Source organism: Sparus aurata, chromosome 23 (assembly GCF_900880675.1).
Source record: "Sparus aurata chromosome 23, fSpaAur1.1, whole genome shotgun sequence".
Lineage (NCBI taxonomy): Eukaryota > Metazoa > Chordata > Actinopteri > Spariformes > Sparidae > Sparus > Sparus aurata.
In genome coordinates this window covers 4,241,010-4,267,374 of record NC_044209.1, presented here as the reverse complement: position 1 = coordinate 4,267,374, position 26,365 = coordinate 4,241,010, and the positions used below count along the sequence as shown (strand labels likewise).

Below are 26,365 nucleotides of genomic sequence, written 5' to 3'. Positions count from 1 at the left end.
AATTAATTAAATCTCGTAACGCAAAATTAATTATGATTGTCAAATACATTAACTGATTATAATTAAGAACTGTAAAAGTCTGTAATTATTCTGTTGGCACACTCCAGGCTCCATAGTAAGACTGCAAAAATAGCTATATTGTCAGTATGTTGTTAATTTCCTCTAGCTTTTGTGTTGTACATTGCTGAATCTCTACAGACTGCTTGCAGGGCTTCAGACCTAAAGTTTTGTTAATTTTTCTTGGATTAAACCAAGCTACTGTCAGTGTGCTCTCTCTCTCTCTCTCTCTCGCTCTCTCTCTCTCTCTCTCTCTCTCTCTCTCTCTCTCTCTCTCTCTCTCTCTCTCTCTGAGTGAATGACGGAGTGAGTGTGCTGAGCGGTGTGAGAACGACTGTTTTGAGCTGTTTCAATCTTTTTCTAATCCTTTTGCTGTCTTTTTTCCTTTTTTTTATGGTTTAGGGTAGTCGTGTTGCTGAGTGTTGGTGTGTTTTTTGGGGTTTTTTAGGGTGTTTTTGTGAGTTTGCCGGTCAGGCTTTGTCTGGCTGGTTGGCGCCTCACACACAATGGTGGTCGGCGGCGGTGATCTCTCCCGGTTGTCGCAGAGACACGGCATCAAGGTGGGTACCGGGTCTCCGTACACCGTGGAGGAGGTCGCCTTAGCTGTGGGAGAGGTGGTCGGATTTGAGAGCATCAAATCGGCCTCTCGCATGAACAGCGCCGTGGTTATGTTTCTGGATGAAGTGAGGAAAGTGGAGCAGGTGGTTGAATGTGGAGTTGTTGTTAGAGACACTTTCACTCCGGTGTTTCCACTAGTGAGTCCTGCCAAAAAGATCATGATCTCCAACGCTCCGCCGTTTATAAAAAACGAGGATCTGTCCACAGCGCTGTCCCGGTACGGACAGCTGGTGTCCCCCATAAAGATGGTTCCGTTGGGATGCAGATCACAGAAACTAAAGCACGTCGTCTGTCACAGAAGGTCTGTTTACATGCTGCCAAAAGATGCTACTTCTCACCTGAACCTGACTCTGACTTTTAATATTGAGGGGTTTAATTATGTCATCTTTGTAACTTCAGAGACAATGAAGTGCTTTGGGTGTGGGGCTGAGGGGCACCTGGTTCGGGCTTGTATCGAAGCCAGGCAGGAGGCCGGCGGTTCGGGCTCGGATCGGCCGGCAGGGGAAGCCGGCGGCTCGGGACCAAGTCCGCCGGCGGTGGAGGCCGGCGGCTCGGGACCGGGTCTGCCGGTGACAGAGGCTGCTGTCTCGGGTTCAGATCGGCCGGTGGCGGGGGTGGTGGCGGATCGAGCTGAGCAGGAGCATCCAGGTGAGACATGCTCACCTGTTGCATCCCAGGATGCAGAGAAAACTGGGCAAGATGGGTTAAACATGCAGGAGGGTCAGACTGTAAAAGGAACGAGCGATAATTCAGTGAGAAAGAAACAAATGAAGAAAAGGAAGGGCAGAAAGTGTACAGTAATGGTGACAGTGTTTTATATAACGTGGTGATGGAGGACATCTGTGATGACACAGGTCTCACAGTAAAAACGAACAAATGGAAAAAACGGGGTGGTAGAAAGACGCAGAACGAGGCTAAAACAAGGAGGGTGCTCCAAGCTGCCTCTGAGGAGGAGGAGGAGGAGGAGGAAGAGGAAGAGCTGACTGCCTCTCAGGCAGCGCAAACTGCCTCATATTCTGTAGAGGCCATCAAACAGTTCTTAGCACAGACTAAAGGTCAGAGGCATGTTCAGCTGCAGCACTTCTTCCCAAATCTCACTGGTTTTATTGGATCTGTGGCTCAGCTCAGGAGACAGGACGCTTTTGATAAACTGGAGGTGTTCAGGCTAAAGAAACTGGTGACCAAAGCCAGAGCTATCTGCAGTGGTACTGGTGTGGATGGTGTTGCTGATGACGATGACGATGACGATGATGATGATGAAGAGGAGTATTATGAGGATTTTTAAATACTTCCTCCTCTCAATTGTTGTCTGTCTCTCTGTTAGAGCCACAGAATCAAATAAAACCATGGCAGATATTAACATTGGATCCATTAACATCAATGGAGCACGTAGTGCTGCAAAGAGAGCCTCTGTTTTTAAACTGTTCCAGTTAAAAAACCTGGATGTGGTGTTTGTCCAGGAAACCCACAGTGACTCTGCCAACGAGGGGGACTGGAAGAGGGAGTGGCCAGGGGAGGTCTTCCTCAGCCACAAGCGGTCCAACAGTGCCGGGGTGGGGATCCTCTTCTCCAGAGCTCTTACTCCTCGCTCTGTGGAGGTGATGGACATCATGTCCGGACACATTTTAAGGGTGAACGCTCTATATGAAAATGTAAAAGTTGTTTTATTTGTGTTTATGCCCCGGTTTTAAGTGCTGCGAGGATGAACTTTTTAAATGTTTTATGTGATGTTGTACACGAGTGTGCTGATGATTATTTATTCTTGGGTGGTGATTTTAACTGCACTGAGGATTTTAAACTAGACAGGAATCATCTGGAGCCTCATCCTGCTTCCTCTGCCCGGCTCAGGCGTCTCATGGAGACTCACGAGCTGAAGGATGTGTGGAGAGGTTTTAACAGCACGACTAAACAGTACACCTGGACTCACTGCAGAGACAACGCCCTGTCTCTGGCCAGGCTGGACCGCTTTTACTGTTTTAAACATCATTTTAGTATTTTTGAAAGCTGTCACATCAGCCCAGTTGGTGTGTCAGATCACTTTCTGGTGCAGTGCTGTTTTTACATTCGAAATGTGAAGACCTCCAGCGCTTATTGGCATTTTAACACAGCTCTTTTATCAGATCGTTCTTTTAGAGAGGCTTTTAGTTTTTTATGGGTTTTACACAGGGAAAAGAAATCCTCTTTCTCCTCAGTGCAGCAGTGGTGGGATATTAGGAAAACCCTGATTCAACAATTTTGTAAACAGTATACTCGCAATGTCACCAAGTACATTACCAGATCCCTTCAGGACCTGGAGACTGAGGTACAGATGTTACTGGGCTGTACAGGAGATCAGGGGAATGTTGAAGCCCCTAAAAGTAAAAAGGCTGCTTTAGCCAACCTGTTTGGTGTAACCGCACAGGGAGCTCTGGTCCGCTCACGCTCCCTGAACGCCTCCCTGATGGACGCCCGCACACAGTTCTTCTTTGGCCTGGAGCGCAGGAACGGCCAGAGGAAGATCATACATTGTCTGCGCTCCGAAGATGGCTCCTCTTTCACCGAAACCAACGACATCAGAAGGTACGCCACCCAGTTCTACAAAGGACTGTACAACACGGAGCTGGTGGAAGACCCAGAGCTGGACGCCTCCTTCCTGTCCGACCTACCACAGGTAAAGGATACAACCAACAGCCAGCTGGACGCCGAGCTGACCGTCAAAGAGCTCCATGTGGCCCTCATGAGCCTGGCCAACGGAAAGGCTCCAGGCATCGACGGTCTACCTGTGGACTTTTACAAGGCTTTCTGGCCGATACTGGGTCGGGACATGTTGGAGGTGTTCCAGGACAGCTTTCAGTCTGGGCGTCTACCTTTGAGCTGCAGGAGAGCCGTCATCACACTGCTTCCAAAGAAAGGAGACTTACAGCACATAAAGAACTGGAGGCCGGTCTCCCTGCTGTGTGGGGACTACAAGATCCTGTCCAAGGCGCTGGCGTTGAGGCTCAGGGAGGTGATGGCTGAGGTCATCCATGTGGACCAGACTTACTGTGTGCCCGGCAGGCTAATAAGTGACAACGTCACTTTAATTCGGCACGTTTTGGAAGTCTCCGGCTCATTGGCTATAGATACTGGTCTTATTTCCATAGACCAGGAGAAGGCTTTCGACCAGGTTGAACACAAATACCTGTGGCGGACGCTCAGTGCGTTCGGGTTCAGCCCAGGTTTTATAGCCAGGATCCAGGTACTGTACCGTGAGGTTGCGAGCATACTGAAAATAAATGGTGGTCTGGCTGCCCCTTTTGAGGTCCAGAGGGGGGTGCGGCAGGGGTGCTCGCTGTCAGGAATGTTGTACTCTCTGGCCATCAAACCCCTGCTGAACAAACTCAGACAAGAGCTGACAGGAGTGGTTTTCCCTGGGTGTCCTGCAGCCGTAAAGCTGTCGGCATATGCCGATGATGTGGTGGTGGTTTTAAACACACAGAGGGACATATGTGTTTTAGAGGAGAATGTGGGGCTTTTTAACAAACTGTCTTCAGCTAAGGTAAACTGGGAAAAAAGTGAAGCTGTGTCAGTGAAAAAGGACTCTTTGAGTGAGTTGGTTTTACCGGGAGGGTTGTGTTGGAAGACGGGTGGGATGAAGTATCTGGGAGTGTTTTTAGGGGATGAACTGTTTTTAAAGAAGAACTGGGAGGGGGTCCTGGAGTCTGTACAGGGCAGGCTGAAGAGGTGGAGGTGGCTCTTGCCGAGTGTGTCATTCAGAGGACGTACACTGATCATTAATAGTCTGGTGTCCTCCTTTTTATGGCACCGGCTGGCTTGTGTCGACCCCCCCTCAAATCTGCTCTCAGAGGTCCAGAAGGTCCTGGTGGACTTCTTCTGGGACAGACTGCACTGGCTGCCACAGGCTCTCCTCTTCCTTCCGAAGGAGGAGGGAGGACAGGGAGTGGTGCACATGGCCAGCAGGGGCGCTGCTTTCAGGCTCCAGTTCATCCAGGCTGGTCCTGCAGCGTGTCGGTGGCCTGGGATTACAAGACTCTGTGTTCTTAATGGATTTTAAGACTGTGAGGTTTCACACCCTGCCTGGTTTTTATCGTGGACTTTTCACCGTGTGGAGGCTGCTGCAGAAACAGAGGGGTCAACATGACTCTCTCTTCTGGCTGCTGCAGGAGCCGCTGGTCCACGGAGGACGCCTGAGCGCCCCCTGCTGGGCGGGAGCAGCGGTCACAGAGGCCTTCAGCAGAGCAGGGATTTTAACGCTGGGAAATATGGTCACCTTTACTGGACCTGAGTTAAAGAATGCAGCGGGCCTGGCGGCTGGTCTGGTAGGAAGGTTGGAGAGGATCGTGGGCAGACTGCTGGACCACTGGAGGAGCTGTCTGACGGGGCATGAGCACCTCCTGCTGACGGACTACAGCGGTGGCGCGACCTTCCCCCGCCCTGACGACCCGTTCCCTCCTCTCAGTGTCCGTCCCTGTTGGATGGACGGTCAGAGCTGTGACCGCGGACAGTGTGAGGTGAACCTGCAGGAGGCAAAGGGCAAAGCTCTGTCTGTTCTGATGGTGGAGTGCTTGCACAGACAGAGGATACAGCATCGGGCCGACTCGCCCTGGAGAGCTCACCTGGGCTCAGGTGAGGAGGTCCGGCCCGAGTGGAGAAGCCTGTCCAAACCTCCACTCACAAAGAGGGTGGCTGACCTGCAGTGGAGGCTGATCCATGGGATTTTAGCAGTAAACGCATTCATCTCCATCATGAACCCTGCTGTTTCAGACAAATGTCCCTTCTGTGGTGCCGTAGAGACAGTGTTCCACTGCTTCTCGGAGTGTTCTCGGCTCGGCCCTCTCTTCTCATTGCTGGGCAGACTGTTCAGGAAGGCAGGGGAGGTCTTCTCTGTACAGACATTCATCCTGGGTTTCAGGTACAAGAAGACGAACAAACACAAGTGCCAGCTGCTGAACTTTATTCTGGGGCAGTCAAAGATGGCTGTGTACGTCAGCAGAAAGAGGAAGGTAGAGGACGGTGTCGATGCTGACGTTGTTTCATTGTTCAGCAGGATGGTCAAAGCCAGAATCATGATCGATTTTAAGTCCTATAAGGAGATGCAGGACTTGGACCAGTTTAAGCTGACTTGGACTCACGGACTTGTTCTGTGTGGTGTTAAGGAGCATCAGCTCACATTTTCAGATCAGTTGATCTGATCTGTTTGTGTTTTTTTATCTATTTATTTAGTTTTAATTAATGTAACCAGATTTTTTAAATAGGTTTCAATAAAGTAACCATTTAAAAATCAAAAAAATCTCTCTCTCTCTCTCTCTCTCCTTCCCTTAATGTCGCTCAGTCTCTCTCCTCACTGAGAAACAAAACAACCAGCACTGTCTCTGGAGCTCTGAGTGTCTCTCCTTCCTTATCTATATGTCTGTCTGTCTCTCCAGGGATACAGCAGCCAGAAGGTGTTGTCACAGCCAAAGTGTTTTGGGAGTGAGGCATGATGGGTGAATGCGTGTGTATTTACGTGTCCTCATATGCTGTTCTGGATGTTCTTTGTGTGGAACACTGTCTTCTGTATCACTGTCTTCCTTCAGACTAATTGACATAAAAATGCCATCACTGCTTTTAACATCATTTCCTTTGTTTCCATTACCATTTTTATTGTATGATAAAAGTAACCCATTACCAACCACTATCTCCCCTCACCTTTACTACAGGCCAGTAGTGTGGCTGCCCCAGCAGCTTGACAACAGCTGGGATACCATAGTGCAGCCGCACAGCATTCTGGGCCAGCTCGGCATCCTGGTGGCGGGACGTGAGGTGACGCAGGGCGCAGACCGCTGGCTCGGCAACATCCTCCTTCTCCCCGGCACGGAGCACTGCATGGATCAATGCCTCCACACCACCATACTGAGTCACCAGAGTCTGAGTGATAACAGGTTGAGAGAATAGAAAATAATCTGAAAGACAGGTCCCCTTTTTCATAAACATTCTAAGAATCCTCTCAGAGAGCTCCTCACTTAACCTAAAACCTTCTAGCAAGGAGTCCAAGCTTAAGAGTAACTCTGGAAGAGGAAGGGGTGGAAACTTTTATCATAGTGAGGAGGCAGGGTTGACACCATTGCTTCTTTTAAAAGCTGTGATTGGAAAAGAAATAAAATGCACTTTTGGTGAATAACTTGTCACACACACTGTATTTCACAACCTGGCTCAACAGTATGTGACAAAAGAGGGAGACCACACAAAGTCAGTAAATAATGCAAAAGGTTTTAATTTACTAAATCAAATAAGCAATATAATAATGTCTATCAGTCGATCAGTATGTATGCAATGTCTGTGTGGGTGTATGTATGTGGAACACAAAATAGAAACAAATAATGATGTCAGCTGGCAGGTCAGGGGAAGAGAGTGAGAGGATTCTGCCGGTCTGATTTGTAGCCACCTAAGCCTAGCCTGCGCAGGTGTGTTTCATCACTGATGAAGACACAGCTCCACCAATCATCTTCCTGAAACCAAGGAAAGACACAGCCAACAGAGGTCAGAGTAAGACCAACCCTGAGGCCATCACACATACACGACCAGTCAAAAGTTTGGACACACCTTCTCATTCAATCGTTTTCTTTATTGTATATTATTCTGTTCATCAAAGCTGAATACATCAAAACTATGAAGGAACACATATGGAATTATGCAGTAAACAAAAGATTATTAAACAAAACAGAATATGGTCCCATCCATGTCAAAGGCCTCCCATCTACAGTCTCTGGACCTCGCTGTTTCTGACCACTATGCTGTCCTTTTCACTGTTCCTGTCCCTGTGCCCAAGCAGCGCATAAGTCGTAACATCACACACAGGAACATCAAGACATTGAACAATCTGGCCCTAAGCAACATCCTAGAAACCCACCTGGCCTCAACACCTCACTGGGTGGGCTGGTGGCCCCCTATAATGCTGCTATCTCCTGGGGTCTTGACTCCCTTGCCCCTCTTAAAACCCAGACTGTCTCCTTTACCCATTCTGCCAGCTTGTTCACCATTGAACTCCTTGTCCTAAAGACCACTGGACTGGCCTGGAGAGGCTCTGTAAAAGATCTGGCCTCACCATCCACCATGAAGCCTACAAAGACCACATTAGTTCTTATAAAGAAGCTCTCTCCAAGGCCACAACAGACTACTACACCACCCTCATTGGAGACCAGCAAAATAACCCCAGAATGTTATTCTCCACCATTAACAGGCTCCTTAGCCCTCACGATCACCCCCAGCTTTCTGGTGCCCCTCACCTCTGCTTCAAGTTCCTGGACTTCTTCCAGAAAAAGGTGGCTACCATTCACCAACAACTCCTGGCATCTGCCACCACCCTACCATATGCACCTCTGACAGAGATAGCATATCCTCCCACTGTTCACCTGCCCCAGTGCTCTCTCTCCTCCTTCTCTCCTGTTGACTCTATTTCTGTTGCTAAGTTGGTCTCCTAGGCCAAAGCCTCCACCTGCTCTCTGGACTCCATGCCAACAACTCTGGTGAAGTCTTCCCTGCTTGCCCTGTGCCCCCTCATGGGGGTCACTAGAATCTGGCATGGCACCGTCTATCTTCAAAACGACTTTAGTCACCCCCATCCTCAAGAAGCCAAGTCTTGACCCAGATGACTTACACAGCTACTGGCCGATCTCCAACCTTCCTTTCCCAAGAAAAGTCCTGGAAAGAGCAGTTGCCGCCCAACTTCATCAGCACAGGTCCAACCATGAGCTCTTTGAACCCCTTCAGTGTGGTTTCAGGGCACACCATAGCACAGAAACTGCTCTCATCAAGATCACCAACGACCTCCTCATCGCTGCCATTTCTGGGCACATCAGTATTCTGATCCTCTTGGACCTCTCTGCAGCCTTCGACACAACCTCCCACACCATCCTCCTCGCACGCCTATCTGACTACCTTTGCTTCACAGCACTCTCCTGGTTCCAGTCCTATTTAACAAACAGAAAACGGTTTGTCACTATCGGAGACTTCAGTTCCACCCCAGCTTCAGTCAACCAAGGTGTGCCTTAAGGCTCTGTGCTTTGACCCCTCCTCTTCACCATCTACATGCTCCCCCTTGGTCAGATAATTCGAAAACACGGTCTCAACTTTCACTCCTATGCTGATGACACTCAATTAGATCTCTGCACCAAACCATCCACCCAGCTACCCCATAGTCACTCATCAACTGCCTGCACGATATATAAAACTCTAGATGACATCAAATCTACTCAAACTAAACTCCAATAAAACAGAGCTCATGGCTATGGCATCCAAGGCGCTGCTCCAGAAGGTTGGAGATCTTCTCCTGGACGTGGACGGCTGCTCTATCTCCCCAAACACGGAAGTCCGCAACCTGGGTGTCATCCTCGATTCCATGCTATCCTTTCAATCACACATAAAATCCTTCACAAAAACATCTCTTCGAACCTGTGGCTGAGACTCTCATCCATGCCTTTATCACCTCCCGCCTCTACTGTAATGGAGTCCTGGCCAGGCTCCCTTCCAAAACCCTTGGAGAGGGTAAGACTGTGTAAGTAATTCTTAAGGCTCTTAAAAGTCCTTCAAAGACCAACAGATTTTTACCTTTGGAGGTCTCTTAAGTGCCAACATGGTTTGTGAAAAACTACTCTAAATGTTTAGATAAAAATTCACATTTCATCACAGGGATCAACTCTATGTACTACAAAACTTTATGAATACGGCCCCAGGTGAGTAGTAAAGTTTCATGTCTGAAAGCCACAAAGTATAACACAGGCATTCAGATTTGAAACAGGGAGGAGAGAAAACCATGATAGATAAATACATGTATACTCTGTAAGTCCGTGTGTGTGTGTGTGTGTGTGTGTGTGTGTGAGTGCGTGCGTGCATGTGTGTGTGTCCGTGTCCATAGATGAAAGCGAAGAGAAAACAATCAAAATCAATATGACATACTGCTTTTGTAAATGGATTTTCCTCAGGAGCGTAGAATGCAGATTGTATCAGGTGAAGAGTACACAGTGAAACTGTATACTGTAGCACAAACACACAGAAATACAAACACAACAATGGGGGATAGACTTTCTTTTCTTTGTTGTTGCCTTTTAAACATCTCACAGCAGAATAACCAAGATACACAGAAAGACATCAAAATGTGATCAGCTATTAAAAGCTCTACATGACAGTCACAAACCTATTATCCTACATGAGTTTCAGTGAATGTTCATTAAGGTGTGCCTATTATGCATATAAAAGCATGATCCAAAAATATGCATTTCTGCATAGTTGGTCTCCTAGGCCATAGCCTCCACCTGCTCTCTGGACTCCATGCCAACAACTCCCCTCATGGTGGACATGATCAACTTTAAAGTTTAATGTTTTGCAGTCCGGATGTGGGGTCAAGCAGATTGTGGTTGCGAGTTGGCTGGTCAAAGTTCACCAAAGTTTAACTCCACGTGAAGCCAAAATACAGATTTGCATCACCACTGAAAGCAAATATTTTGCATATTTTGCCCCTTTGCACAAATCAAATGGTAGTGAATGAAGGTGATTGTTGTTTTTGTGTATTTGTGTAAGGAAGCCCTGACAGGCAAGTAGGGAAAATAAAATCCTATCATCCATTTTCTAAGTCTGATATAAATTAGCAGTCTCCTATGTTTATAACTTAAATGAATGCTGAAATAACTTGAAAAAATGGTTTTGCAATCATCAGGTTTTTAAATTATTATTAACCTCAAATTAAAACTCACCTGGAAGAAAACTTAAATGTGTAGTCCTTTTGAGACCATGGTGTATCAGCGCACATGTTCTCAATAGGAGTACACAATTATGTTCACCTATCAAATGAAGCTATTTTACACACAATTGGCCACCTCATCAAGATTACCTTGTTGCGTGAGTTATTGCAGGTGAGGTTCGACAGGATGCCAGTTGCGCAGGTCAACATGTTGACGTCATCTGAGCCCAGTTGGGTGACCAGTATCTGTAGCAGACCATCCAACCCCTCCTGGAGAGAAAGACCAATGGAGACGGACCAAGAGAGAGAGAAACAGAGATAGATTTAGAGAGAAAACAACAAATCCAAAAGTGATAGCTTGGTTTAAGGGGTAACTTCATCAATTTTACTCAGTAAAGTGTGTTTATAGGTCTCGAGGTGTACTACTGCATATGGGAATAAGGTAGTATAAAGTCTTTTATTGCTCCAGGGTAATGTCCTGTATTTCTGCAGGTAATCCCCTGATTTCTGGCCTCGACAGCGGATGAGGAAGGAAACTGTACAAATGTAACCTGAACACTAAAGACATTAGGCTTTGGTTCTGCATCGCATTTCCACTGTTTCAGAAACCACAGTGTTTAGCATATACACTATTACACATGCAATACTAGCCTTTATATCATATTTATGTGTTTTTGATTTTGTTGTGAGACACACTATACACAATTACACACTATCTGAACTAATTTATGACATCAACATCTCAGTCAAACTAAAAGAAAAATCAATTTCTACATAGGCTGTCTTGTGCCAGTTGGCTTCCTCTTCTAGGATTTTCCTATCGTGCAGCTCCATGAACTCACTGTATTGCTTTCAATGCTGCTGGTTGATTATGTCAAAAAATTAGTTCAGAGAAGTTTGAAGTTGTGAAATAATGTATGTGCATTGAACTAAGGAATTAAGATTATATGATGACCATCCAACCAAACCATTACAAGCTGTAACTTGAACATTTCCAGAAACAGGCTAAATAGGTATCAATAACTTCTGACCACGACTGTACACACATGCACACACGCACACACACACACATACATACACATATGACTTGTTATATTGTTGTTTTTGTTACATACATTATGTTGGATATCTATACAGATATGGACAGGGCAATGTCTTAGGAATGAAAGGATGCCACATCTTTTATGGAAATCAAAGTTTTCAACCTACAGAGGGCTTAACTGTATAGACACCCTAAAAAATCAAAGGGAAATAATGATGTGGCAGGCTAGTCCATTTTGCCAAAATGTCATTTCTGCAACTCAAAATGCTTCTCAATATCTTGTGTGGCCCTCATGTGCTTGTCTGCATGCTTGACAATGTCGCGGCATTTTCCTAATGAGACGACGGATGGTGTCTTGTGGGATGTCGTCCCAGATCTGTGTAAGGGCATCCCTGAGCTCCTGTAAAGTCTGAGGAGCAACCTGGCGGCCCCTGATGGACCGAAACATAATGTCCTAGAGGTGTTCTATCGGGTTTAAGTCAGGTGATCGTGAGGGCCATTCAATTGTATCAGTTCCTTTATCCTCCAGGTACTGCCTGCATACTCTTGCCACATGAGGCCGGGCATTGTCGTGCATCGGGAGGAACCGAGGACCTACTGCACCAGCGTAGGGTCTGACAATGGGTTCAAGGATTACATCCCGATACCTAATGGCAGTCAGACTGCCAAATTATAGCCAGTAGAGGTCTGTGCGTCCCTCCATGGATATGCCTCCCCAGACCATCACTGACCCACCACCAAACCTGTCATGCTGAACAATGTTGCAGGCAGCATAGCATTCTCCTCGTCTTCTCCAGACTCTTTCACGTCCATCACAGGTGCTCAGGGTGAACCTGCTCTCATCTGTGAAAAGTAGAGGGCACCAGTGGCAGACATGCCAATTCTGGTGTTTTCTAGCAAACGGCAAGAAGCTCCACGGTGCTGGGCGGTGAGCACAGGGCCTACTACAGGACGTCGCGCCCTCAGGCCACCCTCATGAAGTCTGTTTCTGATTGTTTGGGCAGAGACATTCACACCAGTGGCCTGCTGGAGGTCATTCTGTAGGGCACAGGGAGTGCTCAACCTGTCCCTCCTTGCACAAAGGAGCAGATATCGGGCCTGCTGATGGGTTGGGGACCTTCTATGGCCCTGTCCAGCTCTCCTTGAGTAACTGCCTGTCTCCTGAGGGAGGAAGAAACTTGAAATGACCTCCACATGCAAAACCAGTCCTGTTTTGGGGGTTTTCTCATTGTTGCCACTCTAGTGCCCCTGTTGAAACTGATTAACAACTCCCTCTGCTACTTAACCGACCAGATCATTATGAGATATGTATGTATATATATATATATATATATATATATATATATATATATACACCGAAGCTGAGTTGCCAAGTACCTTCAGAAGGTCTACTAGAGGATGTGAATGCTGCTCTGAAGACAATCCCCACAGGAACCATCACTGAGACCAACAAGCTGATACACAGTACAGCAACTTTAATCATGGAGATGCTTGGGTATAAGGTGGGCTCGGGACATAACAAACCCACCATGGAAGAGACAGTTAGAGGCCAAGATAAAGGCAACACGGGGAGAGAAGTTAGCCGGCTATTAGAACTGCAGAAAGGAAACATGGTAAAACACAGGAAGTGCAACTCAGTCTCCATACCAGAGGCACTCGAAACTGCCAAACAACGACTAACAGCTCTGGCCACCCAGTTGAAGAGATACACCAAGGAGGGAGAGGCCAGGAGAATAAACAAGCTGTTCTCCACTGAACCAGCCAAGGTGTACTCTCAGTGGCAGGGAAACAACAACCAGTCAGACCCACCAAGAGCTGAGGTGGAAAAATACTAGAAAGACATATGGGAAAGAAAGGCATCACACAACACCGATGCCCAATGGTTAGTGGACCTAAGAGCTGACCACAGCAACCTCCCAGAACAAGAACCAGTAACCATCTCAATGGCAGACATCCAAGAAAGAGTGTCAAAGATGAAGAGCTGGACAACACCAGGCCCTGATATGATCCATACGTATTGGCTGAAGAAGCTAACTGCACTCCATGAACGCCTAGCAGCACAGATGAACCAGCTGCTGAGGGATGGGACCCACCCAGAGTGGCTAACCCAGGGCAGGACAGTCCTAATCATGAAGGACCCCCAGAAGGGACCCATCCCATCCAACTACCAGCCAATTACCTGCCTCTGCACAACATGGAAGGCCCTGTCAGGTATCATTGCGGCAAAAATGAGTAAGCATGTGGCTCAATACATGAGCGAGGCACAGAAAGGAATTGGCAGTAACACCAGAGGAGCCAAGCACCAGCTACTGGTTGATAGAACAGTCCCCCGAGACTGTAAGAAGAGACAGACCAACCTGTGCACTGCCTGGATTGACTACAAGAAAGCCTACGACTCAATGCCGCACACATGGATACTGGAATGTCTGGAAGTGTATAAGATCAACAGGAACCTAAGGGCCTTCATCCAGAACTCGATGGAAATGTGGAAGACAACCCTGGAGGCCAATTCAAAGCTGATTGCCCAAGTCAACATCAAATGTGACATATACTAAGGAGATGCGCTATCACCACTGCTGTTCTGCATAGGCCTTAACCCCCTCAGTCAGATGATCACGAAGAGCAGCTACGGGTACCGATTCCGTAGTGGGGCAACAATCAGCCACCTGCTCTACTTGGATGACATCAAGCTGTATGCCAGGAGCGAGCGAGAAATAGACTCACTGATCCACACCACCAGGGTCTACAGCGATGACATAGGGATGTCATTCGGATTGGACAAGTGTGGCCAGATGGTCTCAAAGAGAGGCAAGATGATCAGGACTGAGGGGATTGACCTACCACAGGGCAACATAGGTGATATCCAAGACAGCTACAAGTACCTTGGCATCCCACAGGCTAATGGAAACCATGAAGAGGCCACAAGGAAGTTAACCACAGCCAAATACCTCCAGAGAGTAAGGCAGGTCCTGAAAATTAGCTGAATGGTAAGAACTAGATCCGAGCCATCAACATGTATGCACTACCAGTCATCAGATACCCCGCTGGTATCATAAGCTGGCCAAAGGAGGAGATAGAAGCCACAGATATCAAGACTAGAAAGCTCCTCACCATGCACGGAGGGTTCCACCCCAAGTCCAGCACCCTGAGGCTATACACTAAGCGGAAAGAGGGAGGCCGAGGGCTAGTGAGCGTCAAAGCCACGGTCCAGGATGGAACATCGAAAATTCGAGAATACATCGAAAAAATGGCCCCGAAGGATGAACTGCTAAGTGAATGTCTCAGGCAGCAGAACCCTGATGAGAGTGCAGAGGATGAGGAGGAGCAGACAACCTGGAGGGACACGCCCCTACATGGCATGTACCACCGTCAGATAGAGGAAGTGGCTGATATCAAGAAATCCTACCAGTGGCTGGAAAATGCAGGACTGACAGACATCACAGAGGCACTAATCGTGGCAGCTCAAGAACAGGCCATAAGCACAAGAGCCATAGAGATTAGGATCTACCAGAGTAGATCAGACCCAAGATGCAGACTGTGCAAAGAAGCCCCTGAGACAGTCCAGCACATAGTAGCAGGGTGTAAGATGCTAGCTGGATCAGCGTACATGGAGAGGCACAACCAAGTGGCTGGGATAGTATACAGGAACATCTGCAACCAGTATGGAATAGAAGTACCCAAATCCCAATGGGCCATACCACAGAAGGTGGCTGAGAACAACAGGGCCAAGGTTCTGTGGGACTTCAGCTTCCAGACTGACAAACAGCTCCTGGCTAACCAACCGGACATAGTGGTGGTGGACAAAGAGCAGAAGAGGGTGGTGGTGATACATGTGGCGATCCCAGCTGACGCCAACATCAGGAAGAAGGAACACGAGAAACTTGAGAGTACTTGAGTGCCAAGGGTTGAAAGAGCAGCTGGAACGGATGTGGAAGGTCAAGGCTAGCGTGGTCCCCGTGGTAGTGGGGGCACTCGGGGCAGTAACCCCCAAACTGGGAGAGTGGCTCCAACAGATCCCAGGAACAACATCTGAAGCCTCAGTCCAGAAGAGTGCAGTCCTAGGAACAGCCAAGATACTGCGCAGAACCCTCAAACTCCCAGGCCTCTGGTAGAGAACCCGAGCTTGAGGATGACACAGACACCATGAGAAGGAGATTTTTATATACATATATATATATATATATATATACATATATATATATATATATATATATATATATATATATATATATATATATATATATATATATATATATATATATATATATATATACATATATATATATATATATACATATATATGCGTGGTCAGAAGATCATATACAATTTTAAAGAAAATGTATATCATGGCAGTGTTCACTTACAAAGATTTCTACAGCTCTCTCTCTTTCTGTGATGGAATGAGTGGAACACATACTATTTGTAACATTTAGTTTAGTTCAAGTCTGAATTTATTATAGGTCATTTGTAAATGTGACCAAATCTGCTGGCTCAAAATATTCATACAGCGACTTCAACAATCAATTTTGGTGATTTACAAAGTTGTGCGAAATTTGGTCTGCAGCATGGCCTCTTAACTTCTTCTGAGTGATTATGATTGATAATGGCTGGTGAGTCTTTAGGGCCCATTTTAAATGGGCGTGTTTGATACACCCATTAGTCTCAGGCACAAACACTACAATGGAAAAGTCTAAGGAGCTCAGCATTGATCTGAAACGGTGCATTATTGATTTGAACAAATCAGGAAAGTCACTTGGAGCCATTTCAAAGCATATACAGGTCTTAAGATCAGCTGATGCTGACAGAAAAATGGTCAGGATGGTCAGGAGTAGAAAACCATAATGAATTAGAAGCTGCTGGAAGACAGGTGTCAGTATCCACAGTCAAGCATTTTCACATCAACACAGGCTGAGAGGCTGCCATGCAAGAAATGAAGCCCTTGCTCCAGACACAGCACCTTAAAGCTCAACTGAAGTTTACTGCTGATCACATGGACAAATAAAAAAGTTGTTTGGCCATAATGAGCAGCAATATGTTTGTAGGTGAGAATTTGAGGAATTACCCATCACAACCTGACGACCATACCTACTGTCAAGCATGGTGCTGATAGTATTATGCTGTGGGGATGTTTTGCTGCAATTTGATCTGGTGCTCTATAGACAGTAAATGGAATATTGAAGAATGAGGATAATCTCCAAATTCTTCAGGAAAACCTAAAATCATCTGCCAGAAGATTAGGTTTTGGGTGCAGTTGGGTTTTCCAACAGGACAGTTATCCCAAACACACATCAATAGTGGTAAAGGAATGGCTAAATCAGGCTAGAATATAGGTTTTGGAACAGCTTTCCCAAAGTCTTGACTTGAACCTCATAGAGTACATGTGGACTCAATTTCTTACAGATATAATTTTATGCAAGGTCTTGTGAAAAAAATCCAATTAAAAATGATGAGGGGGAAACCTCACTTTCATGCCACTTCATGTCACTTTATGAGATTCTGAACACGTAATCAAGCTTGCTCCTACATCAGTTACCGTATGTCTGTTACCCGGCAGAATGAGAAATAACATGTTGTATCCTATTCCCCTAGCTCTAGAATCAGTACTTGTAGACAAGTAGAAGTGGTAGTAGCATTGACAGTAGCAGCAATAGTAGTAGTAATAGCAATGGTAGCTGCTGTGTGTGAATGTATACATACCTGTTTGGTTGCGGCATCTGACAAATTGCGGAGTGTCCACAAACAGTTCTGGATCAGACGCTGACTGGAACCTGTAAGATGTTGGCCCAAAGCCTGCATACCACCTGTATACGAATGTGAAGATACAGTTACATACAATGCATTCATCTACACACAGTGTTCTACATTCAATTTCAGTCATGTGGACATACCAGCCTCTACTATCGCTGGCTTGTTGCTGGGACAAACAGAGAGCACTTTAAGAACCCGGCTGGTGGTCCACAGTAGCTTCTCATAGTTGTAGTTCCTCATGATGAACACCAGACCCTCTGGGCCCCCATTGGCTAGGATGATCAGCTGACAAAAAGGGGGAAGTAGAAAGTATAATTCTGCATCTAATAAGTGGATTGACAAGGACATCCTTCTGAGTGTCAAGGTCCTTGCCTCACCTTGCTCTCCTGATTGCCATAGGACAAGAGCTGCAGACAGTCAGTAGTGATGGCCAGGAACTTTGGGTTACTCTTTTTCAATAAAGGAACCATCCTCTGCAGGCCATCGGCAAGACGCACCGCCATCTTAGCCCCTTCTTGATGCAGCAGCAGGTTGTGCAAGGTGGTAATGGCATAAAATAAGACTGATTCCACTGGGGAACTGCATAGTTAAGATATATGGAGTAAGAGAGAAAGAAAAAGATATAGATACTTCATTAAATGAAAAATGTCAAGGCGCGTTAAGCAGTGTATTACCTCTCTAACCCCTCTGGCCACCAGTGTCATTCTATACAAGTTTGTTGGACATGAAGTAAACAAGCTTTTGCAGTTTGTGTTGCTTTGTATATGTGCAGCGCTGCCGCTCCCACCACATGCATCAAGTGCTGTGTGTAGGGCACCAAGTGCTGAGGGGGCGCCAAAAATATAATTATGAAAAGTCATCCGTGCCCCTCCCTACCTCAGTGGTCTGTTGGATTGTGCCTGACAAAGTTTGACAGCAGGCTGTCAACTCTTTTGGAAATAGCCTCGAAAAGACAGCAGGAGTCAAGAGCAGAAAAAAGAAAGAAGAAACTGTGAGATGATGCCCGTGCATCACTTTCAGGTAAGTCCATATTTAATTATCCTGAAATACGAGAAATGTGCTGCTAATGTGATGGTTAGCCCACCATACACCTCGAACTAGCTGACGTTATTGCAAATGTTAGCAAACTCAAATATGTGATAACTTAGGTGCAGGCTAAATTGAGATTTTACTGTTAAACATTATCTATGCATTTTACAAGTAACTGATGCCAGCTAGCTGTTACTTTACTTTAGATATTGAGCAGTAGTTCCCAGCAATTCCTCTTGCTTCAGACCATTTTTTATATGCATGTTGGCAGTTGTTTTGAATGTCCTCCACTTATAGACTATTTTCCAGACAGTGGAACGGCTGATAACAAATTGTTTTGAGATCATTTTAAATCCCTTACCAGACTCATAAACTGCTACAATCTTCGTTCTTAATACGATAAACTTAACCCTTTGGGGCGGCAATAGCTCAGTCCGCAGGGACTTGGCTTAAGGACTCAAAAGTCGCCTGTTCAAGTCCCACTCAGACCAAATGAAGTACGATTTGGACTAGTAGTTGGAGAATGCTAGTTCACAACCTGGGCATTGCCAGGGTGTCCTTGAGCAAGGCACCGACCCCTAACACATGTCTATATACATGTCCTCTATACATTGCATGTGTGTATGCCCACCTGTGTGTGTAATATGAGTGGAAAAAAGAATTTCCCCTTCGGATTATAAAGTACATACAAAAAATAAATGAATAAAAATCTTACCCAGTTTCACTCTGACTTCAAAAGTCTGGAGCACATCAGACTATATGTTTTCAAATAGGGCAAGCCTCCTTCAAAATGCTGAGTAACAATGTTCTAATCATGCGCACCTGATTTGATCTGTGCCATTTTAAGTGTGATAAAAGTGGGGATGTCCTAATTTATTCCCCCTTATATTTTAATTACATTTTACAGAACGTTTTTTTCTTCAGTTTAGTTATATGTCTTGAATCTCTCTGTGTAGTTCATACTGAAATTAATTATCCATATGTCCAAATATGTAAAAAAAAACACAAAGGCTCAAGTGTCCTAATTTTTTCACATGACTGTAGCTTCCAGCTTCTTAGCAACAGCAATTGTTTTTGAATACACATGCCAATTATATAATCAGAAAGTAAAATGACACATTATGGTCTCTTAGCCCTTGGCGTTTTTTTTGCTTGGCATCATCACTACATCTAGGCATAAAGCATATGATTCTGAGAAGGGCTATCATTTTTTGAAGATTTAATGCACAAATAATTTTTTAGCCAATCGAAGAGGAAGGCTGTTGCAATGGGAATTAATGTAATCTGTGTCTGTAATAATCACTGACATATTTTCCCCACATTATTAGGACTGTCATGAAATGTTGTATAAACATTCATGCTGCAGAGAAGATGAATGTGGGTGACTTTGATTATCTTGGCTTTACAGCCTTAATCCAAAAAAGTAAAGAAGCTGAAACATGAAACCAGAATGCAACCGTCGGCAAACAAAGTATGCAAATGCTACACAGGCGAATAACACACCACAGAGGCACTAAAATGTGAAAAGAATATACAACATTTTCAGACAGATTTGTGAGGGTAGGTATGACAGATCATAGCGGATCATATCATAACAATCTACAAAGCATCAGAGATAACAGTGAAGTGAGATGCCTGCACAGAGCCCAAAGGATACTAAAAGGCAACACCCAGCCAGCCACAGTCTGTTCACTCTGCTACTATATGGAAAAACATACTGGAAAAAGAAGTATACAATTCAATACTAGAAGACTGCACAGCAGCTTCTTTCCTCCGGCTGTGACACTCCTGATCTCATCCTCATTACTCTACCATGGATTTTTTTCTGTGGCAATGAGGGACTGCATTTTATTGTACATCCCTGAGTTGTAGCATGATGAATGAATTAACCTTGAACCTTGTTTGTGTTCTGTTTTGTTCGTTTTGTTTTTGGCTGCTTAAATGTAGACTATATCAGGCTATTTGAAACATACTTAAATTGGAAAAATGCTCACATTAGTTGGAAGGTGATGGTATACGAGCTGTTTGTATGTTTAGGTTGAAAGATCTATTGTATAGAACGCATGATCACATTTGGACATGGTCTCCTCTGTGTTTTTTCCTCTGTGTTTTTCCCTCTGTGTTTCCCTTCGTTACCTCACCTGTCCTTTTCCCTCCTCTCTCACCTCACCTGTTCCTGATCCCCTCCGTAGTGTGTCTGTGTATTTAGTCTTTGTTCTCCCTGCACTCCTTGTCTGTTCGTTCCTTGATGTACCCTGTGAGTCCATCAGCCTCTGTCCGGCTCTCCGTGATATTCTCAAGTGTCTCCTCCTGTTTCTTCCCCATTGGTATGTTTGGATTTTGATTTCGTATTTTTTTGCATTTGTTTATTTTCTGGTTTTTGATGTTTGGTTTTTTTTTGTATTCAGCATTGTTTGAAAAAAGCTCACTATTGTTTCCCCCAAATCCTGCCTCCCGTGTGTGTCTGCATTTGGGTCTCCCTCTAGTTTCCCCCTCAGTGTAACACATACTAAACTCAGTATACTTCAGTGTGCTACTGGCTCATATCTGTGTACCGTACAAATATATAAATGAGAAAGAAAAGACCAAATTTAAAAAGACACATCATCAGACATGTAGAAATAGATGTAAAGACAGATAAAGCGAGGGATAAAACAGCATGCCATGATCCTGGTTTATTATGTTTTATTTCCTGTTTTATTTTAAAATTGTGCCCTCATGTGTCACAGGTTGCTTTTCAGTTCCTTTTGTGATTTCCCTCCTTCCAGTGTTTTTATGTTCCTGTCCCTCACCTGTCCTTTCCACAACTCACTCCACCTGCACCTCGTGTGTGTGTGTGTGTGTGTGTGTGTGTGTGTGTGTGTGTGTGTGTGTGTGTGTGTGTGTGTGTGTGTGTGTGTGTGTGTGTGTGTGTGTGTGTGTGTGTGTGTGTGTGTGTGTGCATATAGTCTATGTGCTTCATCTTGTCTTTGTCAGATCGTTCTGTTGTCTCCTGTGTTTCGGCCCAGCATCCTCCAGTGCTATCTAGCATTTTTCAGTTTGACCTCACGGTATGTGCTTGTTTTCAGTTCCTTGTGTTTTCATTGATTTGTACTTTGCTTTTGTTTGCACATTGTTTATTCTCTTTTTTCGCTACTTTATGATTTTGTGCTTAAGACAATTTTTTGGTTTTCCTGGATTCTTTTTGTGTATCATTCAGATTTTGTGTAATAAAGCTTGCCTTTAGTTACTGTTTCCCGTCTGCCTTGCAAGTGTTTCTGCATTTGGGTCCTATACTTTTCTCATACTGTAACACAGCCATCATATACAGATACATAAAAAGCATTATGACAGTAAAGCTTACTTAAATTGATATTCAGCTTATATATATGGTGCATATATGAACTACTGCATACTACAGCCACATGCATAATGATGCAGGAAGGTGAGGACCAAAAACAAACCTCCAGAAGAAACAAAATGAGAGCTAGGTAGGGAGAATGTGTATCAATAGGCAAAAAGAGGTCAAACGCTGCATATTGATTGCCTACATGGAAGTCACACACATGCCAAACAAGCTGCAACTGTGAAGCTCTTTTAGTTTGTAATTTTTTATTCAATTTTCTTTCCTTTTCTGTGTGAATAAGGCTCCCAAATCAATTATGAGTGTGAATTATCCTCCTCTGTTAAGCCTCAGTGTAAGGGATTAACTCCACAGCCCTGCCTGGGGGTTGGAAAGGCCCCAAATTTAGTCTTAAAATTGAAGACTAGCTTGCTCGTGTCATCTGTTACAATTTGCAATTGGCCTCTGGTTACCATTTGGATGTAGAACATTTTCAATAGTTCATCAAATGGCAATCTGCAAAATGAATAGTTTAGCTTACTTTGAGCCGTGCTCAGCTTCGATAAGCTACTCCCCGTTATTTCACATTTTATGTTGATTGTGTCATTTTTTTTCAAATCAATATCAAATCAACATCATAACAGACTGTGGCAAAGACATGTTTGCAAAGTGTCCAAAGCTTATGCATTAATTGTCTCCTTTGTGAGGCCAGGTTGCATGGGGAGTGTGAGAGAGGAAAGAGGCAAACTGCCATGGCTTTATGGATAAGATGGGTTACTCAATGGAACATCAAACTTTATTGTTATAAAATGAATTGTCTCAAACTATATCACATTTTAAGTTACATCATATACTACGAGACTGCTTTACCACAAATAAAAATAGAACTAAAAATACATTTACGTTATACCTTATGGTATATACAGAGCAATTTATAGTCTGATCCTGTGCACACAAGCCCTTGCATCATGGAACAGGCAATGTTCTGCAGTTTAGACCTGAAACTGCTTTTCTAAATGTCATCATGCCAGGGTATTTCTGGGAATAAATTGTAATTGAATTAAAGTATTGTATTGTATAGTATTGAATTGTGCTACCTTAACATGCGGACCAGTGCTGGTATCCCCCCAGACTTGAATATGGCTATCAGTCCCTCCCGCTGGTGCGACAGACTGTGGAGCACACTGGCTGCACAACGGGCTGTCTCCATGTCAACTGCTGTCGTCATGGCGCGCACCACGGCAGCCACCACGGCTGGAGACTGCACCAACACCCTGCGACTGGCCTCCTTGCGGGTCAGCTGGTTGACTATCATGGCCGCCTTGTTCACCACAATCTAAAAAGTAGAGGAAATTATGGTGTAAAAACATAAGATGCAAGTATGAAAGCTCAGTTAAAAAATTCTCAGTATGACAGTGACATACTGGATCTTCGTCTCCCAGCAGCTTTGTGAGTTCTGGCACTGCCCTGGTGGCCAGCTCAGCGTCGTCCTGGTAGTTTATCAGGTGGACAATAGCTGTCTTTAGAAGTTGGGAGGGTTCAGCCAGTCTTTGCACATTGCTCTGCTGTGTAGGATCTGATTGGACAGGCATGGCCGCCTCCCCTTCCACCAGGGTCTCTGGGAACATGGCTGCCCTAACGCGCTGAGCCCGGGTTAGTGAGTACTGAGCGTCGAAATCTGTCATAGGAGATGGAGATACAAAGAGAGGGGGAGAATCTTAGATGGCTTGTGTGGTTGTGTGTGTGTGTGTGTGTGTGTGTGTGTGTGTGTGTGTGTGTGTGTGTGTGTGTGTGTGTGTTGTTTTCACTGACAAAAACCTATTCAAGAACATCTGAATATGAAAACAAAAAAAGAGAAATAAAACCACGGTATGCAACGTGTGAGGGTACAATTGTGTGTCTGTATGTCTGTCCATCTGTCTTAAAGCAGAACAGATCAAGAAAGGAAAACTCCAAATCACAATTTAATTATTGTTTATATAATGCTTAAATATGTAATTAAAGTTGAGAGATGAACTCTGATTGTGTGACTCAATATTCAACATTAGGCTTACCTGTTAATGAGTGTTATTTGAATGTATTATTGTGTTTCAAAGTCTGAATTAGCTCCATAAAGGAGAAACATTGAGTTGTAATGGATCTAATTAAATGTTATCTAATTGGACTTAGTATGGCTAAATTTGTTTAATGTCTGCCTTTGAACTAGCAGCACAGTGACACACTGGTTTACAATTCAATGCAATACTGTTATATAGGTTTGCATATATCACATACCCACATACATTTTGTACATTGTGATTCCTTCCATAGAGTGGACGTTTATTCTTGACCCAAGTATGTGAGACCTTTGAACTCCACCATTTTGGTGTTTACAGACAACCAATGGAGGTGCAGGATGCATCACTTCAAGCAAGATTTCTAGTCTGTGCATTAAGGACACTCCCACCAACACTCCACAGCTATAATGGCAGTTTCAAGTTTCAAGATTTTAAGTGCCCTATGCACAACAATTAAGTGAAGCATTCACTTAATGCTTGTCTAACAATGTCATGCACATGTAATGTGGATGTCAACTGTTTTAATAATTGGAGTATCCCCAAATTGATATTTATTCTAAACCAATGAAAAGATTGCCCTGTCATAACTGAAACTCGTCCTGAATACCAGTGAGAACCTTGTTCCATTAAAGTTTAAAGCCCTCTATGGCACTAAAACAGCTCTATTTAAGATGAAAAATTATCTATTACTCTCTGTTGACTGTGGTAAAGATGGCAACTAGATTTACAAGATCTCAGCGCTGCCTTGGGTAACGTTTACCATGACATCCTTTGGATATGTCTCAATCAATGGGTTTGTTTTAAGGGTACAGCAAAATCCTAGTGGATATAAGTCTGTATTCCTCCTCCTCCTTTCACCTATTGTGTCCCTCAGGGATCCACTCTAGGGCCAGTTTTATTTTTTCCATACATGTGCTCTTGGAAACACTATTAGGTTAGATAAGATTAGATTAGATTAGATTCAACTTTATTGTCATTGTACACAGTACAAGTACAGAGACAACGAAATGCAGTTTAGCATCTAACCAGAAGTGCAAAAAGAAACAGTAAAGTGCAAGTGTGTTCAGAATATATAATGTAGCAGACTATAGACAGATTTACAGTATTTTCAGTACATAAATAGTGTAAGTAGGTCTAGGTACAGTATGTACAGTATATGAAAAATTAGTACTAAATGGAGATTCAGTTGGTTAGCAAGTATCTACTTCTACAATCACTCTGAGGATTATCAGCTGTACCATTCAAATTTTCCAAAAACCTTGTTGAACTCTTTTGAGGATGGTAAATATATTGATGAATGTTCTCAGTCATCCAGGTCATGGTAATTCTAAGTGCTATATCTTAGGCAATTGGACGTCAAGACTCTGCTGTCCTCAAATGAATGATTTTTCTCCTTCAAATGTAAATTGACAGCAATGTAAACATCAGAGAAGACAGATGGTTTGAAAGAGGAATAAAAGAATCCATCTATGTCAAACTGGAACGACCGTCTTTGAACAGAGGAGGTGGACTACAACATGACTTACCACCCACCTAAAATGCATTACTGAGTTCCCTCTTCAGGCAGCTTAACAACCAGTCACACCTGAGCTCACTTAGCCCTAGCAACCCACATGAGGGTCGGTTGCTAAAGTGGCACTAATGACTCAGAGCTCATATGTGTCCTTAACGACTCTGTAAGGACACTCCCACACAGAGTTTAAAAGCCTGCAACTCCCCTCCAGTTAGTTAGAACTGAAGAAGCTTCTTGGATGAGAGGTGAAACGTCTTCAAGAAACTGAAACACATCCAGCACTTACAATGATAAACAATTTATTTCAACTAAACAGTAATGAAACTGAAATAATTCTCTTTGGTTCCTCTAAATCCAGAAGCTGACTTGGAAAAAGTCATTTAGAAAATGTTTTTCAGAATATTTTCATTATCTTATTCTGTGAATTGTGAATTCACCTGTAGAAAAAAAACTGTGTTAAGATACGATAATGAAGACATATAAAGTGACAACATGAAGGTGCTAAAGTTGCAGAGCAGATTGTTCAACAAGCTGTGGGTATTTCTGACAGCATGCTCAAGAAACATGTTTGGCTTCAAACTAAAAAGTCCACAGTGAGACTGTGGGACCAATTGAATTCAGCACTGGAGAAATGTCATGTCATGGAATAAGCCTTTAAAGCCAATACATGATTAGAAGTGTGTTAGCAGTATCTGGGAAGAGAAGCAAACAATTATCTCTATCTTGACAAGTGATACAACAAACTGAGCCACATCCGTACGGTTTAAAATAACCTGTCCGTTGCAGGTTCATCCAAAGGTATTTTGGATTCACCAATAGTGAATAAAAGGCACAACAAAGCCTAGTTATCATGCATAATCCCACAACCATTTTGTTTCATCTTTAAACGTGTATGTGAATTTGTATAGCTCTCAAGGGAAATCCTTCCTTATAGCACCAGTCCTAATGGCTTGTCACAAAAGAATGTATAGCCCATCAGATGGTTAGCCAGATAATGCACCCACATATTTTTTAGGTCAGAACATGGTTCCTTTTTCAGAAGAAATTGCACCTGTTTGCCCCTGCTCTCCTTTAGAGGAGTAAGCCTCTTACTTGCCTATACAGAAACCTAACCTCAACACTATTTCTCACCTTTGGGATGAAGAGTGCTGACTTCTGATAGGAGAATTATTTGGAAAAATACTTTATTTTTTATATTTGAAACATTAAAGCATGGTTTGATAAAAGGTTTGAAATATGTAAAATCACTGGTGTGTCAGTACAACTTAAAGGTCCATTGTGCAAT

General features: G+C 44.2%; 1 protein-coding gene across 1 annotated transcript in view; it reads right to left on the bottom strand.

The window, feature by feature from the left end:
• LOC115576063 (junction plakoglobin-like) overlaps positions 1 to 26,365 on the bottom strand; it is a 149,493-nt gene that overhangs the window by 41,658 nt on the left and 81,470 nt on the right. The window contains exons 4-10 of the mRNA XM_030408555.1: positions 22,935 to 23,188; positions 22,608 to 22,846; positions 17,537 to 17,738; positions 17,300 to 17,444; positions 17,109 to 17,212; positions 10,520 to 10,639; positions 6,343 to 6,561 (exon numbers count right to left, since the gene is read on the bottom strand). Of these exons, the coding sequence (XP_030264415.1) occupies positions 6,343 to 6,561; positions 10,520 to 10,639; positions 17,109 to 17,212; positions 17,300 to 17,444; positions 17,537 to 17,738; positions 22,608 to 22,846; positions 22,935 to 23,188 (1,283 nt within the window). The remainder of the gene's footprint in view (positions 1 to 6,342; positions 6,562 to 10,519; positions 10,640 to 17,108; positions 17,213 to 17,299; positions 17,445 to 17,536; positions 17,739 to 22,607; positions 22,847 to 22,934; positions 23,189 to 26,365) is intronic.